The following is a 13,523-nucleotide window of genomic DNA, read 5'->3' as shown; positions in this document are numbered from 1 at the left end:
GATACAGTTATCCTTTACTTACTATACAGGGTGGGGGGAGGGAAAACAATTTGGTGTGCCATTGCTCAAATGTAGACATCAAGTTATTGACAGAACTCATTGTACACAGCCAGCATCACAGACTGCCTTTTCCTTCAGCCATTCTCAAGATGGACACAAGCACTGACTGTGAGACAAATGGCTATAGAGCAACCCTGCAGAAAGGGATCTGGGGATACTGGCTGACAACAGGCTCAACATGAGCCAGCAGCATGCCCTGTCAGCCAAGAGGGCAAATGGCATTTTGGGGTCCATTAAACACAGCATAGGCAGTTGGTCACAAGAGAGGATTATCTCACTACATTTAGCATTGGTGCAGCCTCATCTTTAGTACTGTGTGCAATTCTGGGCTCCGCACAACATTAGAAGGATATTAAGATAAATGAATGTATCCAGAGGAGAGCAACATAGTTGGTAAAAGGGCTGGAAGGCATGTCCTATGAGGAGAGGCTGAGGACAAGCGGGTTGTCCAGTGCGAAGAAAAGGTGGCCAAAAAGTGACTTCATTGCTCTCCACCACTCCCTGAGGAGGGAACGGAGAAGGAGGTGCCAGACTCTTCTCCCTGGCTTTCTTATGATAGAGTGCATGTGAATGGCCTAAAGCTGCACTGAGGGTTGTTCAGACTGGACATTAGGAAAAATTTCTTCACCACGTGGCTGGTCTAACACTGGAACAGGCTTCCGAGTGAGGTGGTTGATGCCCCATGCCTGTCAGTGTTCAAAAGGCATTTGGATAATACCCTTAATAACATGCTTTAACTTTCAGTTAGCCTTGAAGTAGTCAGACAGTTGGACTAGATGTTCTTCGTAGGTCCCTTCCAACTGAACTATTCTACTGTTCTAAAATTAAATCCTAGCTCTTCAGCTTGAAGATAGAATTCTATCCTATTGATCTCCAGTCTTTAACTTGCTCCCCCATCTGGAAAGAGCTGCTCAAGACCACAGTTCTACAAGTAACATCTCTATAAAAGAAATGCATCTCAGCTTGTAATGAAAGCGTAGGATTGAAAGTTGCTTACCTTATCAGAAAGGCTCTCAGCTTTGAGTTTTTGTTCTTTTAGTGCTTGCTGGAGGGCTAGAATCTCTGCCTTGTGTTCTTTGACAGCTAGTTCTACCACCTGGCGAGATTCAGTAATACGCTGATCTGCTCTCACTCTGCATTAAAATGGAAGACAATGTTACCTAACTCCTTTCTGGGTTTGACCTCTTCCTAGCATGCAGGGGCATCAATAACTTTCAGAGGTTTGCCTCAAATTCAAGATGTTACTTTACAGAGCCTGACTGTTTGTTGCAACACTTGTATTATATAACCCTGCCCCAATCTAGAAAAGCAGCCTGAAAATTTCAAGACTCCAAAGTCACACTTTGGATCAAGGACTAACTTTTCATACAATGAAGTAAAAGAGAAAAAAAAAAAAAATCAAGACTTTTATAAATTTCAATGATAAATACCACATTCTCTTGAATCACTTACTTCCAAAAAAACCACAAAAGGAACAATATTACTGGTGAATGACTATTAACTAATATACCATTTTTAGAACTACTTCACAAGAATTTATATTTAGTTCCAACTCCCAAATCCTATTCCAAATATAATTTTGTACTAGCTTCTATGGAACGTCTGCATACAAGTTAATATAAAAGGGGAGGAGGGGACAAAAGACCTGCTCTGTTTCTCAGTATCCAGCATCCTCTGCAACTCTCTGACACGACATTCAAACTGAGACTTCTCATCCCCTAGAACGTTTCTCCATGCTTCCCACTGACGCTCTTTCTCCAAGAGTTCATCATTCAGGGCCTCCAAGTCCATTACTTGCTCTTCCAGCATTGTACATGTTGTCTTCAAGGCCTCCATAGTCTAAAAATAAATCCTCCTATCAATTCTCACATCCCACATCAAGCATGCACTTTAAGCTTCAGCCTTACCATTTAACTTAAGAGTACATGCAAATTGGCAGCAAACATAAGCTGGTAAATCACAACCCATTTATTTCCAACTTGTGATTGCCTTTAATGTCAGCTCTATCTCATTATGAAGATTTGAAATTGCCAAGGTCACAAAATGAAATAATTCTAAGTTATGATACCTTCAGAGTGCTAAATTTCTTTGCATAAAAATACAAAGGGAAGTAACAAAAATTTTCAATTCATTCAAGTACTTGGGGAAGGAAGGCTTAAACAATAATTGGTCAAATTGCCCCTAGAAGCATATTCATTCCATACAGGCTTCCAGATCTAACATAATATTTAGCCTTTCAGATAATTACCTAGCTATCAAGAAAAGATTGTGACCCAGACTTATAGAAAGCCTTACTTGTTTCTGACTGGTAAGCTGCATCTCTCGCTCAGTGATCTCTCGACGGAGATGGTCAACTTCGCTTCGCAACTGGACAACCTCATCATTGGCCCCTGAGGCCTCATCAAGTTGTTTGGACAAGAAGAAGTTCTGATTGTTCAGTTCTGCATTGTCTTCACTGAGCTGGTTCAGCTGTTCTTCCAAATCTGTAATCACCTAGAAAGAAAGATAAATTAGATTACACGTCAGCGAGTACAGGTTGTTTTGAAAAGCGTTCTCCTCTCACAGAAACATTTATTGCCAAGCAAGCACACCACCTGGCTTTTTTTTTCCCCCCCCCTTTTCAAATTTACACACACGCAACACGATAATGACAGATTTTTATGCATGGGAGTACTTAGTTGATTCTTGCAGAAAATGCCTTGAAATTTTCTTTAAGTTTTGTTTAGAGTATAAGTATGCTATAATGCAACTTCTTCTTTGAGAGAGAACTGCCATATTTAAGGCACTGTGCTGGGAGTCAGGAGTTCTGGTTGTGTTCTCAAATCTGCCACTGACTCAGCGTGCTTTTGCCAAACCATTTCATCTTCTTTTGCCTTAATTTCCCCTTAAGTGAAACGAGGCTAACACTTCTCATAGAGACTTTTCAAGTGTGATATTTAAGAAAACTGAACAAGAGGTGCAAAGAAGGCAGTACAATCTGATGAATCCTCCTAGCAATTGCTTAGATTACTATAAGCAGTATTGCATGTAGCCAGAAAAAGCAGAAAAATTGAGAAATATACTTTATCAAAGTAATATCAGCATAAGATACATGAAGAAAACAAATGCGGCAGCACAACAGACTAACAGAAAAATCAGTGAAAAGCAGAAATTCAATGAGCACAATAGCCTTGCCTTTAATGAAGTGGAAGCATTCATTTGTTAAATCAGAACGGCATTCTACTACAATGCTTTAAACCACATTCCACTTCAGTGTGAAGAAAAACAGGAACAACAGTGGGTCCTTCTCACAATTCTTTTTAGGTTGTTTTTTTTTTTAAATCAGTGAGAGGCCATCAGCCCTGGGTGGATGAATATTTGCACCTCCTAACCAAAACAACGTCATCATAACAGAAGAGAAAGGATCTTCAGAATAATGTTAATAAAAAGAATTTCAGAAGCTAGAAAAGTTCTGTACAACTAACATAAAACTATTAGAAATACATTCAAGAGGCATTTTTGCCTAGATGTCAAAGAAAGGTGAATAAAGCACTTCATTAAACGGGAAAAAACTAATGCCTCAGAACACAGTTGGCCACATTCAAATGTAAATATTCCAGTTTCCTACACAAGTCAAGCACTTAAATACATAAAGCAGTAAAGCGTTGCACACATCTCTTCTCAGCTATCAGGAAAGATGACAACCACTTCTTTTTGAAGAGCCTGTAACGCAAGGATCGGCTGCTTCTTACCGTGCCTTAGATCTAAATTACTTGATTTTTAAACTGTTGGCAGAAAAAGTCCAACTGCCATTATTCCCTGCTGGGTGAAGGGGAGAATCCTGCTCCCCGTATGTTCTGGGTCAAATCAAAGTGTTTCACCCTCTAAAACACAACGCTGCTGATAAAAATTTGATCACGTGGTTGTTTCTTGAGCACTCGTAGTGCCCTGTTCAAAACATGCATTTTATCTGCAACGCTTGGGCCAAATTTCCAAAGAACTCGGATTGCATCATAAGGATATCTTAGTGAGGAAGAATTTGTTAATGCATTTATGCAAACAGAAAGGAACAGAACACTTGTTTTTATAGTATTTTACCCACCATTCCTACAAACAATATCAGAGATTCCTACTAGCTGCCAGATCAGATAATCCCTTTCTTCTACCTTTATTTTATTTTCTGTTTAACCACACTAATGAACTTTAAGGAATCTGCCACAGAGCTCTGGTTTCTTCCACTTTCATTTTGTATATTAATGCAAGTACTTACTATAAAGTGTATTAACTATATTTGAAATATAAGAGAGACCTGAAGAGTAAATCCAAATTTACAGTGATATGGTGACACGAAGTCTGAATACTTTAAACTATGTAATTCTTTTTTAAAAACTGTATTTCAAGACAGCTTTATCCTTTAATGGCAGGAAGTTAAACTGCATTCACCTTTATTCTGTGTTTTAAGATTTCGACTCCTTTCTCTGTATATAACCAAAATTGAACCAAACCACCAAAGTAGATTTAGCTTAAATTCTGAACACCATATATAACCTACATAGCATAATTTAGTTAGTTAGTTTATTTATTTAAAGAGAGAGAGTTGTTCTCATAAGCTTCTGTTGTTATTTTGTTTTCCATGGGGAAAGGGAAATTAGATTTTAAAAAATTGTTAATATATCTGCAGATATACATAATCCAATAGGATTACAGCATTTATAAACACTATAAAGCTTAAATGGTGATAGAAAACAGTGTCACAGGAAAATGAGACGATGTGCAATGTAAATGCCTGTCCTGGGAACTAAAACCAAACAGCACACGAGAGGGGATGTGACCTTAGGCATACATACATACATAAAGCCTATGCCAGAATCCCATACCTGAAAAGAGACAATAGTTTTAGGCATTTTTCTTTTCAGTTAAGGAACTCCCCAGGCAAAACAAACAAACAAAAAAACTGAGCTATAGCTGTACTGGTGTTAAATTTGTAAATATATTTTAAAGGAAAGCCTACAAATAAAACTCTAGCATAACCTTTCAAAATCCCAAACATAATTACAGAAGTCTTCCGATTTAAAGTTTATAAAACAACCAAACACTCGAAAGCTTGGGAGAGGACTTCCAGGCAACCCGGGCAGCGCTACCTGTGCCACTGCATCATCACTCACAAAGCTAATGAAACGTTCCCCTCGCTCCACGTACACCTTCACCCCAACAAATTCACAAAATGGAGATAAAATCTGACATGACCACGCCAAACTTGGCCGCCTGTTCACTCCATGCCACGTCTAAGCACACCACTTATCTTTATATAGATACAGAAGATGGTATCTCATTTCTCATGTTATAGAGTAACCCAAGCACAACAAACTTCAGCACCAGTGATCGTACTCAGCACAATTCCCTCCCCATTGCACAGTATCAGAGGGGTAAAGTGTTTCTATATTGTGTATCTTACACAATGTACAAAATTGAATCCATACTCTCCACGCATCAAAACTACAGTCAAAATAACAAGAAAAAAAAGCAGTTCTAGAATACTCTTAACTTCAGTTTGCAAGCTTCTCCAAAGCCACGTTCAGATCTTCCAGGAAGATGCCTCCGTTCTTAGATGCCACCAACAAACACACAGGGAAATGTTAGGACACTGCAAGGTTAACTGCTTCAGAATGCTATCAGCAGCATGCTATTTGGTGTTTAATTCAATTTTTAGTACAACTTTCATTCCGAACTTACAAACTAATGGATAGTTTTACTCCATTCGTTTCCAGTACCCACCCCACCCTGATCTTTACTAGAAAGTTAGCTGTCGGAAGTTAATAGGGAAAAAGCAAAAGCTATCTCATAACCCCAAATTATCATAAGGAGCACATGAGAAAGTACCACCCTCGCTTCATTTTCACCTATTACACGTGGATCTGAGAGATTAAGCTTTTCTAGCAGAGAAATACCAAGTGTCTTAATGGGGCAGAATATCAAGCCTCTTACTGACAAAAGCTGCAGGTAGATACTGGTCTTGTATGTCTACCTGTAAGATGAATACGTAACAATTAATTCCTCACTTTCCTCCCCTCTCCATAAACAGGCAACATCTGTGATTTGAAAAATACCTTACGCTGAAACCTCAGTCTCCAAAAATTCATCATGGCACAGCTTGAGGAGCATTGCTCCTGTTAGTGGCTGCAGAGCAGGGCAATATTTCACCATCTGCATTCCCTTCCTTCCCACACCAACCCATCCTTAAAACATACAGCCTCCTGTAGTCCTCCATCGTTGTCCTCAGAAGATGAGCTGCCACTCTGGTCATGAGCCTCATCCTCATGGCAACGTCATCCACAAAGAAGGTCCCGCTGGCCTCTTTCACAGCAATATCACATCAACACCCTAAAAATCTCTGACTTCTCGCCAAACTGCAACAACTACAAAGCTCCACTTTTGCCATAACATTTTTCATGAAATGAAATAGCCCCTCCCAACCCACAGTCGATGTGGAAATGCACATACACATTGGGCGTGCGTGTATATTTTTTGTTTGTTTGTTTTATAAACTTAACTAAGCCATAAAAAAAGTTTTTGCCTGGGTATTAGCTTCGTGGGAAAGAACTTTGGGAGAGAAGAGATGATTTAGCAAAAGTATACAACATGTTTGGACATAATTTTGAACATGTGAGATTTACCCTTGTATGTCAGCTAATTGAGCCAATGTGGAATCAGGATTTTAGACTGAAGTCAGACGGACTTCTTGTATGACTGAAATGATACATGTGCCCAAGAGGCTTGCAGTTTTGATGCCTCGCTATCCAGTCTCCTACAGGTGCAGAATCAAGCCCGTTAATGCTTAAGATAGCAACACAAGATGATGACAAAAGAGCCTCAAGGAGGGGAGGTAACTCTTGTTTTAACAGTGAAATCTTGAATAAATAGAAATGTAGTAGTGTAATTGTGTGTGAAAAGCGTAGTAGTGTAAAAAAAATGTAGTTTTTTTTTACTCTAGAAAAGAAAATGGGTTTAAAAGTACTAGCCTGTATCCCCTCATTCTCCCCAAAAAATGGAAAATACAGGCAGTGGTTCCACAGAATGACATTAGCATTTTACTAAGCTGATTGTAAATATCCTTTATGGGATATATTTTCTTCTGAATTTGTATAGAAATTACCGCCTCCTTGCTGAATTATTTCTGAATGAAATTACTGAATGTTTTCTTCCTGAAAGAATTCTATCATTAGTTAGATAACTTAGTATCATTCTTGACTCCAAATGTGTTGATGAACCAACAAGAAGCAATAATTAAACGCCAGATGGAAATAACTGGCAAAAACGTAAATCTTCCTATTTAAGAAAATGCATTTTATTTCTAGAGTGCTTGCCTATTGCCAAGAAAATAGCTTTTAAAACTCAAATGGATGGCAATATTTTTCCACAGAGCAGTTCTTGAAAGGTAGGGAACTAGTCCTTTCCCCTTCAGCAGATTTGCAGCATGAGCTAGCACTGTGACAAGATTACAGTAAAATATCACTCTGTGTGTGTGGTCATGTTCATCTGTGTGTGTGTGTAGAGCAGGTACAACAATTTGCAATTTTTACTGTAATTATATATCCTACCATTTATTGCACAATTGAGGCCTTTGTGCAAGAAAGCAAAAGCTAGTATTTTCTTTTTGGCTCCAACAGTAAAAAAGACAGGTTACGAGATGAAACAACGCAGAGCTATCAGAGCAACCGAATACAAAATTCACAAAGACAGAAGAAATTAAGACCAACGATACAGTAATGGTCAGATTTAAAACCGACAAATAGGAGAACCTAAAGAAGTGTTTTCTTGGGTCAGAGACCTCAGCAAAAGAAACGAGAAGGGCACAGTGGTGGTACAAGGAAAGCAGATGCATCCTGAGGTGTCACTGTTCAATGCAAATGTGGCTGAAACATCTGGTGAAGGCACGGTAACAAACATTCCTTGATCCCTCACTGTCAAGATAAGACTGTCCTATCATTTCTCTCGGCACTCCTCAGTAAAAAGGACAGACAGCTACAACCACTTACAACACAGAAAAAGAAAGTTTCTACCTATGGTCAATTAAATTATACGTACATTTTACCGGGCTGGAAAGAGAACGAATGATGAGCATGTATTATTCACAGAGGAACCATTTCACTAATTTGTTATTGATGAGGATGTCTGATGCATGATCCCACTTATAACACTGAAAGACTTACAATGCACAACACTTAAAAATCCTTTTATGCAGAACATTCAAACCTCTCAACATTCTTGTAATCTTATAGAATCATAGAATCACCAAGGTTGGAAAAGACCTCCAAGATCATCCATTCCAACCACACATCCACCACCAGTATTTCCCCACTAAACCAAGTCATTTAGCACAACACCTAAGCATTTCTTGAACACTTCCAGGGAGAGTGACTCCACCACCGCTCTGGGCAGCCCATTCCAGCACCTCACCACTCTTTTGGAGAAGAAATTGTTCCTAATATTCAACCTGAGCCTCTGATGGAGCAACTTGAGGCCATTCCATCTTGTCCTAACACTAGTTATGTGGGAGAAGAGGCCAACCCCCAGCCTTGCCACAAGCTCCTTTCAGGGAGCTGTAGAGAGCTATAAGGTCTCCCCTGAGCCTCCTCTTCTCCAGACTGAACCATCCCAGATCCCTCAGACACTTCCCATTAGACTTGTGCTCCAGATCCCTCACAGCTCCATTGCCTCAATGTCTTTCTTGTAGCGAGGGGCCCAAATCTGAACACAGTACTCAAGGTGCAGCCTCACCAGAGCTGAGTACAGGGGGACAATCATCTCCTAGTCCCACTGACTACACTATTTCTTATACAAGGTAGGCTGCCGTGGGCCTTCTTGGCTACCTGGGCACATTGCTGGCTCGTGTTCAGCTGAGAACATGGGTCATGGATCAAATCTTCACTGCTGGAGATTGCCTGCCACACCTACGGAGCCAAAATTCCACTACAATAAGAGAACGGATTACAACCTCTGAAAGGCAGCCTACCATGCAGCAGAACACAACTGGTTTTTGCCTACATGGAGATCACACAAATATTTTCACAGAAAGCCACCATTCTGTAAAAAGGTCAAGACAGAACAAAAAAACAGAAAAGATAGCAATGGATGTAGGATATGTGACAACACACGGGGCCAAAAGATCATTCAGCGTAAGCAAAGTAGACGACAAAAAGCAAAGTTTCATTTGCAGAATTTATTTTGGATGGAGGTTGATACATTTTGCTAAGCTCTACTTCCTCGTTGCTTCATATCAGTATATTCTATCAACAGAATACAAGAATCCCCTTGCTCAGTGCTGAAACCATGGAAAACACAGCAACTCTTAAATGGTATTTTTGAAAGATGAAAACTTTATGTTAGATACTTAGTCATCCAGCACAAAATAATTAAACTTGAGGAAATCACTGGAAGCAGGGAAACAATCAAGATTTAAAAAAAAAAACAGTTAAGCTCTGTTTACAGAGTGATGTAAGGGAAAAAAGCCTAGAAATAACAGCAGCCAGTGTTGATCCAGAGGAATCAACACCTCTGTAGCTCACGTCATTGGAAGACAGATTCTCCATCAAGCATCGTAAACAAGTTTGAAGACAATGGTAATTTGCAAGAATTCCTAGCAATAGACAAAGACTCTGACATCTGTCCTGGATTGATGAAATGAGTAGAAAAACATGTCAGAAGACCTCAAGTAATATAAGGTGGAAATTAAGAGCCTCAAGTCCTTTCTGCTGTTTGAGCAGATGACCACATGTCATTGCAGCATTTTGAACCGCACTTTCTTGTCTCTCCAGTCTTTAAATTCTCCTTAAAACCCAAAGTAGCAAGAATGCTTTGCCATCAGCTCTGGCCTAGGCCTACAATGCAGCTCAGGATTTGGACAGGCAGATCTTTTCTTCTCCTCGTGAGTAGAAAACATCTTTACCTACAAACATTTTTGCAGCTGCTACACCATTCTTATTAGCTGCACTGCAATGAGATATTTTAATTTACTTTCTTCTCCAAAAAGAAGAATCGTGTCAATTTCACAAATGGAATAAAACCTCACAACTGAGGTTTACCCAAAGCCTAAAAAAAGTCAAATCCAATCAGTCTAGCTCCTAACACCTTTAAGACAGAAGTCCACGTTGGGAACTAGTGTCGTCAAGGAGTAAGTCAGTAAATCGTTTGCTTCCTTGTCCTTAATTTCAAAATAATTCAATGATCTGTATTTAATACTCACTGTGCAGCTATTACGAAGGGCTTCAAATTTACGCTGGATTTCATCTCTATGTGCCTAAAGGAGGTAAGAAGTTAATCATCAATTTTTCATACATGAGAATTAGAATCCAACAGCTGTTGCTAAACAAACTGCAGAACAATCTACCAGCAAGCAAAGTTTGGAAGGCAGATGCTGCACGCTATGAAAGCACTCTGTAGTGACAAAGAACTGATTAGCAAAAGTCACATCCTACTCAAATGTTCCCAATTCTGAACTACTTTAGAAAAATGTACAAACAAGAACTGAATTGTATAAAAAGTTCCATCTTAAATGGTCACCAGATGACTTACTGATTCCATGTTAAGTTTGTACATTCATGACATAAATTTGAGTTAGTTTTACTTCCATACTTAGATTAGTATTTCATACAAAATAAATACCATATACAATGTAATGCTTGCGAAGAAAAACTACAACGAAGCATTATGCAAGCTATCCCAAACAGCCCTGCCTATCTACTTGAATCCTACCATCAAGCATCATTTAATCCTAAGCCTCTCTAAAAAGCAGTGATGAAACGCAATGATCAATTCTTTGGAAGACAGCATCCAAAGCATTGAAAAGTACATGCACTTATTTTAAAGAAAGCAGTATTGCATGCACCATTTTACCTCCTAATTTACAAGCCAAGCATGACAAAGCAAAAGTTCTTGTTTCAGCCTCATGGCCTCTCCCAAAATTCATTCAGACCATCAAACTGATTTAACAAGTATAAAATGCCATGTGCTATCTGAAACCTTAACAAAGGAAAGGTTAGTGTTCTAGCACATCCAGCTACCTTTCTTCATTCCGAACATTTTTGTTATAGCTAAGAGGCTAAACAGGAAAAGCCCTTTAGCAGAAGTCAAATATGAGAGCTAATACATTATCTTACCACAACAGGCAATGCGAAAAATAAAAAAGTGTATACAAAAAAAATTCCATATCATAAACACTCCAAGCCCACTGAACTGGTTTATGTTACAACAGCAGGTCCAAAAGCAGAACCATTTTGCCAAATTAACTGAAGCAGTAACTGGGTGAACACAGGTCATACACATTCATCTGGTTTGCTGATGGTGTAGGGCAAAGATATCAAGCACATAATCATCTTCCTGTTAGCAGTGATATTAGCAGTTATGCAAAGTTTTCAGCTGGCAGAGGACCATATCAATTTTAAGCAAAAAGAAACCGATGCCATGTTCCAATGAGCTACTCTTAAGTGTTGGCATTGCTGCAGTACTTTCCCAGCATGCATCTGCTTAAGAGCAACTCCGAGTCATCGTGCTCCCATTCACCCACCCAAAGCACCAATCTAATACAAGCACCTAGCTCAGCAAATCCCCACTATCCCTTCTAAAACAGCCATGGCAGAAATATTCTGAATAACAGTTATTTTACCAACTGTCACTGGACAAAGAGAATGCACATTTTCAACACTTCAAAATAACTGGATTTGAAGGTCATTAAAGACCGCTCCTTCAATGAGATAGCTGGCAGACAAAGTAGCAGGTCATATACTTCTCCCTCCCTTCTACTGCCCCCAGAATCCTTTCTGAAGAAAATATTTCTTAGAGTCAAGCAGTGTGAAAGCATCTTTACGTACTCAAGAGACAGCAACCTACAGCATGTAATTTAGAATTATGTTTCCTAAAAGGTGGAAAAAAGGGGACGGGGGCAATTTAAATTTTCTTTTTTCCTTTCTATCATTCACACATGTCACCAGAGACTGCAAGATGCAAGTAACAATTTTTAAATGAAATGAGCACTGGAATAAAATTAGGGTGCTTAGCAACGCTATTTTCCCAGTTTTCGTTGTTGCTGTTTTTCAAAAAAAAGTATAAAGCAGGTAAACGTATAGAAAGAAATCATCAAAACATTTCTGATCAAGTACCTTCAAACTTGTGATCAATTATTTAAATAAGTAAATCAGAGAGCAAAGCTCCTAGAAATAACAATTTCCTATGTAGCTCATCACAGAAGTAACAGTGCTCTTGTAAGGAGTCTATTGGGCACCAATGATAGAACTACCAGGAAGCACACGTAAGATTAATTTAATAGACAAAATTTGTCACCTTAGACACTCCCGCCTCTATCAACTCAACACACAACTAGTGCCTTTTTCTGAAAAAATAAAAAAGAGTAAAAATACATATCTAGCCTTACTGTAAAACATAGACCTTCGTAATTCTAATCTAGTACCAATTTTAGGGCTCACCGTGAGAGCTTGAATCTCTTCCTCTGCCTCAGCTGTAGTCTCCTCTAGTTCAGTTTTGGCCTCACGGAGCTGATTCTCCAGGGCTGTCCTTGCAGCCTGCAGCCCAGTGATTTGAGATTCCCGCTCCTGGAGTGTCAGCTGCAATTCTGTCAACTGCCTTTTGAGTTCCAGCTTCTGCTCTTCGTGCTCTAGGCCAACCTGAAGAACAAAGTAGCAGCATCCAAACTCAAGTTACTTACAAAGGAAAATACAGGCAATATAATCTAATTTCAAACCTCACTTCAGGATGACATTGCCATTTCTATCCCGAAATGACATCTACACAGATTGCTTAAGTGACTGAGAAGTCAGTAATGCTGCTTTGTCTGCCTAAAAGCCACCCATTTGCTTTGAAAAAGATCAAAAGCATTTTGAAATGAAAAAAGAAAACAAGAATAGTTCCAGCTGTGACTCAAATATCACATATAGCATGTTGATATAAAAAGCACGAAAGCTGAAGTAGTTTGTGCTGACATTTTTTCCACAGAAATTATTGTATTTGAGAATCTTTAGACATAAAGACAATACTAATCTTTACATGTATATATACATTTAGGTTGTTTTTGAAGAAACCAAGCAAATAATCTTGCTCTGGGTTTACTTGAGTGGCCTCTGTTCAAGGTTTTCTTGAGGCACAGTAAAGGATAAATACGTCATTTCCAGAAACGGATAAGAAAGGAACAAGCAGCAAAGCAGACCTCAGTGCCCAAATCAGTTCCAAACTTCAGCACCTTCTTCAGGATGTTTGCATCCCATGTGACTCTGTTGTGTTGCAGATGTGAGAGAAGCCTGCCAGAAATCTTACACTGGCCCCATGGAACTTGCAGTCAAACAAGGACAAGTGCAAGTCATCCAAGCCTCTTAGCTAAGGGCAAAATTTCAGTCTGAAATGAAAATTATCCGAGCGAGACTGGAGAAGGTAAAAGAAGATCTGAAGTGGATTCAAACTAGCTGATACAAAACTAA

General features: G+C 39.2%; 1 protein-coding gene across 11 annotated transcripts in view; it reads right to left on the bottom strand.

Moving 5' to 3' along the window:
• Nucleotides 1-13,523, bottom strand: part of CIT (citron rho-interacting serine/threonine kinase) — a 70,773-nt gene that overhangs the window by 16,821 nt on the left and 40,429 nt on the right. For 10 of the 11 annotated variants that reach the window (XM_021412815.1, XM_021412814.1, XM_021412818.1 and 7 more), the window contains exons 23-27: nucleotides 12,519-12,716; nucleotides 10,283-10,336; nucleotides 2,356-2,553; nucleotides 1,706-1,899; nucleotides 1,058-1,193 (exon numbers count right to left, since the gene is read on the bottom strand). In XM_021412815.1, coding sequence (XP_021268490.1) covers nucleotides 1,058-1,193; nucleotides 1,706-1,899; nucleotides 2,356-2,553; nucleotides 10,283-10,336; nucleotides 12,519-12,716 — 780 coding nt within the window. The remainder of the gene's footprint in view (nucleotides 1-1,057; nucleotides 1,194-1,705; nucleotides 1,900-2,355; nucleotides 2,554-10,282; nucleotides 10,337-12,518; nucleotides 12,717-13,523) is intronic. The other variant, XM_021412824.1, reaches the window with a different exon arrangement.

The sequence above is a fragment of the Numida meleagris genome, chromosome 14 (assembly GCF_002078875.1).
Source record: "Numida meleagris isolate 19003 breed g44 Domestic line chromosome 14, NumMel1.0, whole genome shotgun sequence".
Taxonomy (NCBI): domain Eukaryota; kingdom Metazoa; phylum Chordata; class Aves; order Galliformes; family Numididae; genus Numida; species Numida meleagris.
Note: the sequence above shows the minus strand (reverse complement) of the source record. Positions and strands in the feature narration are given on the sequence as shown.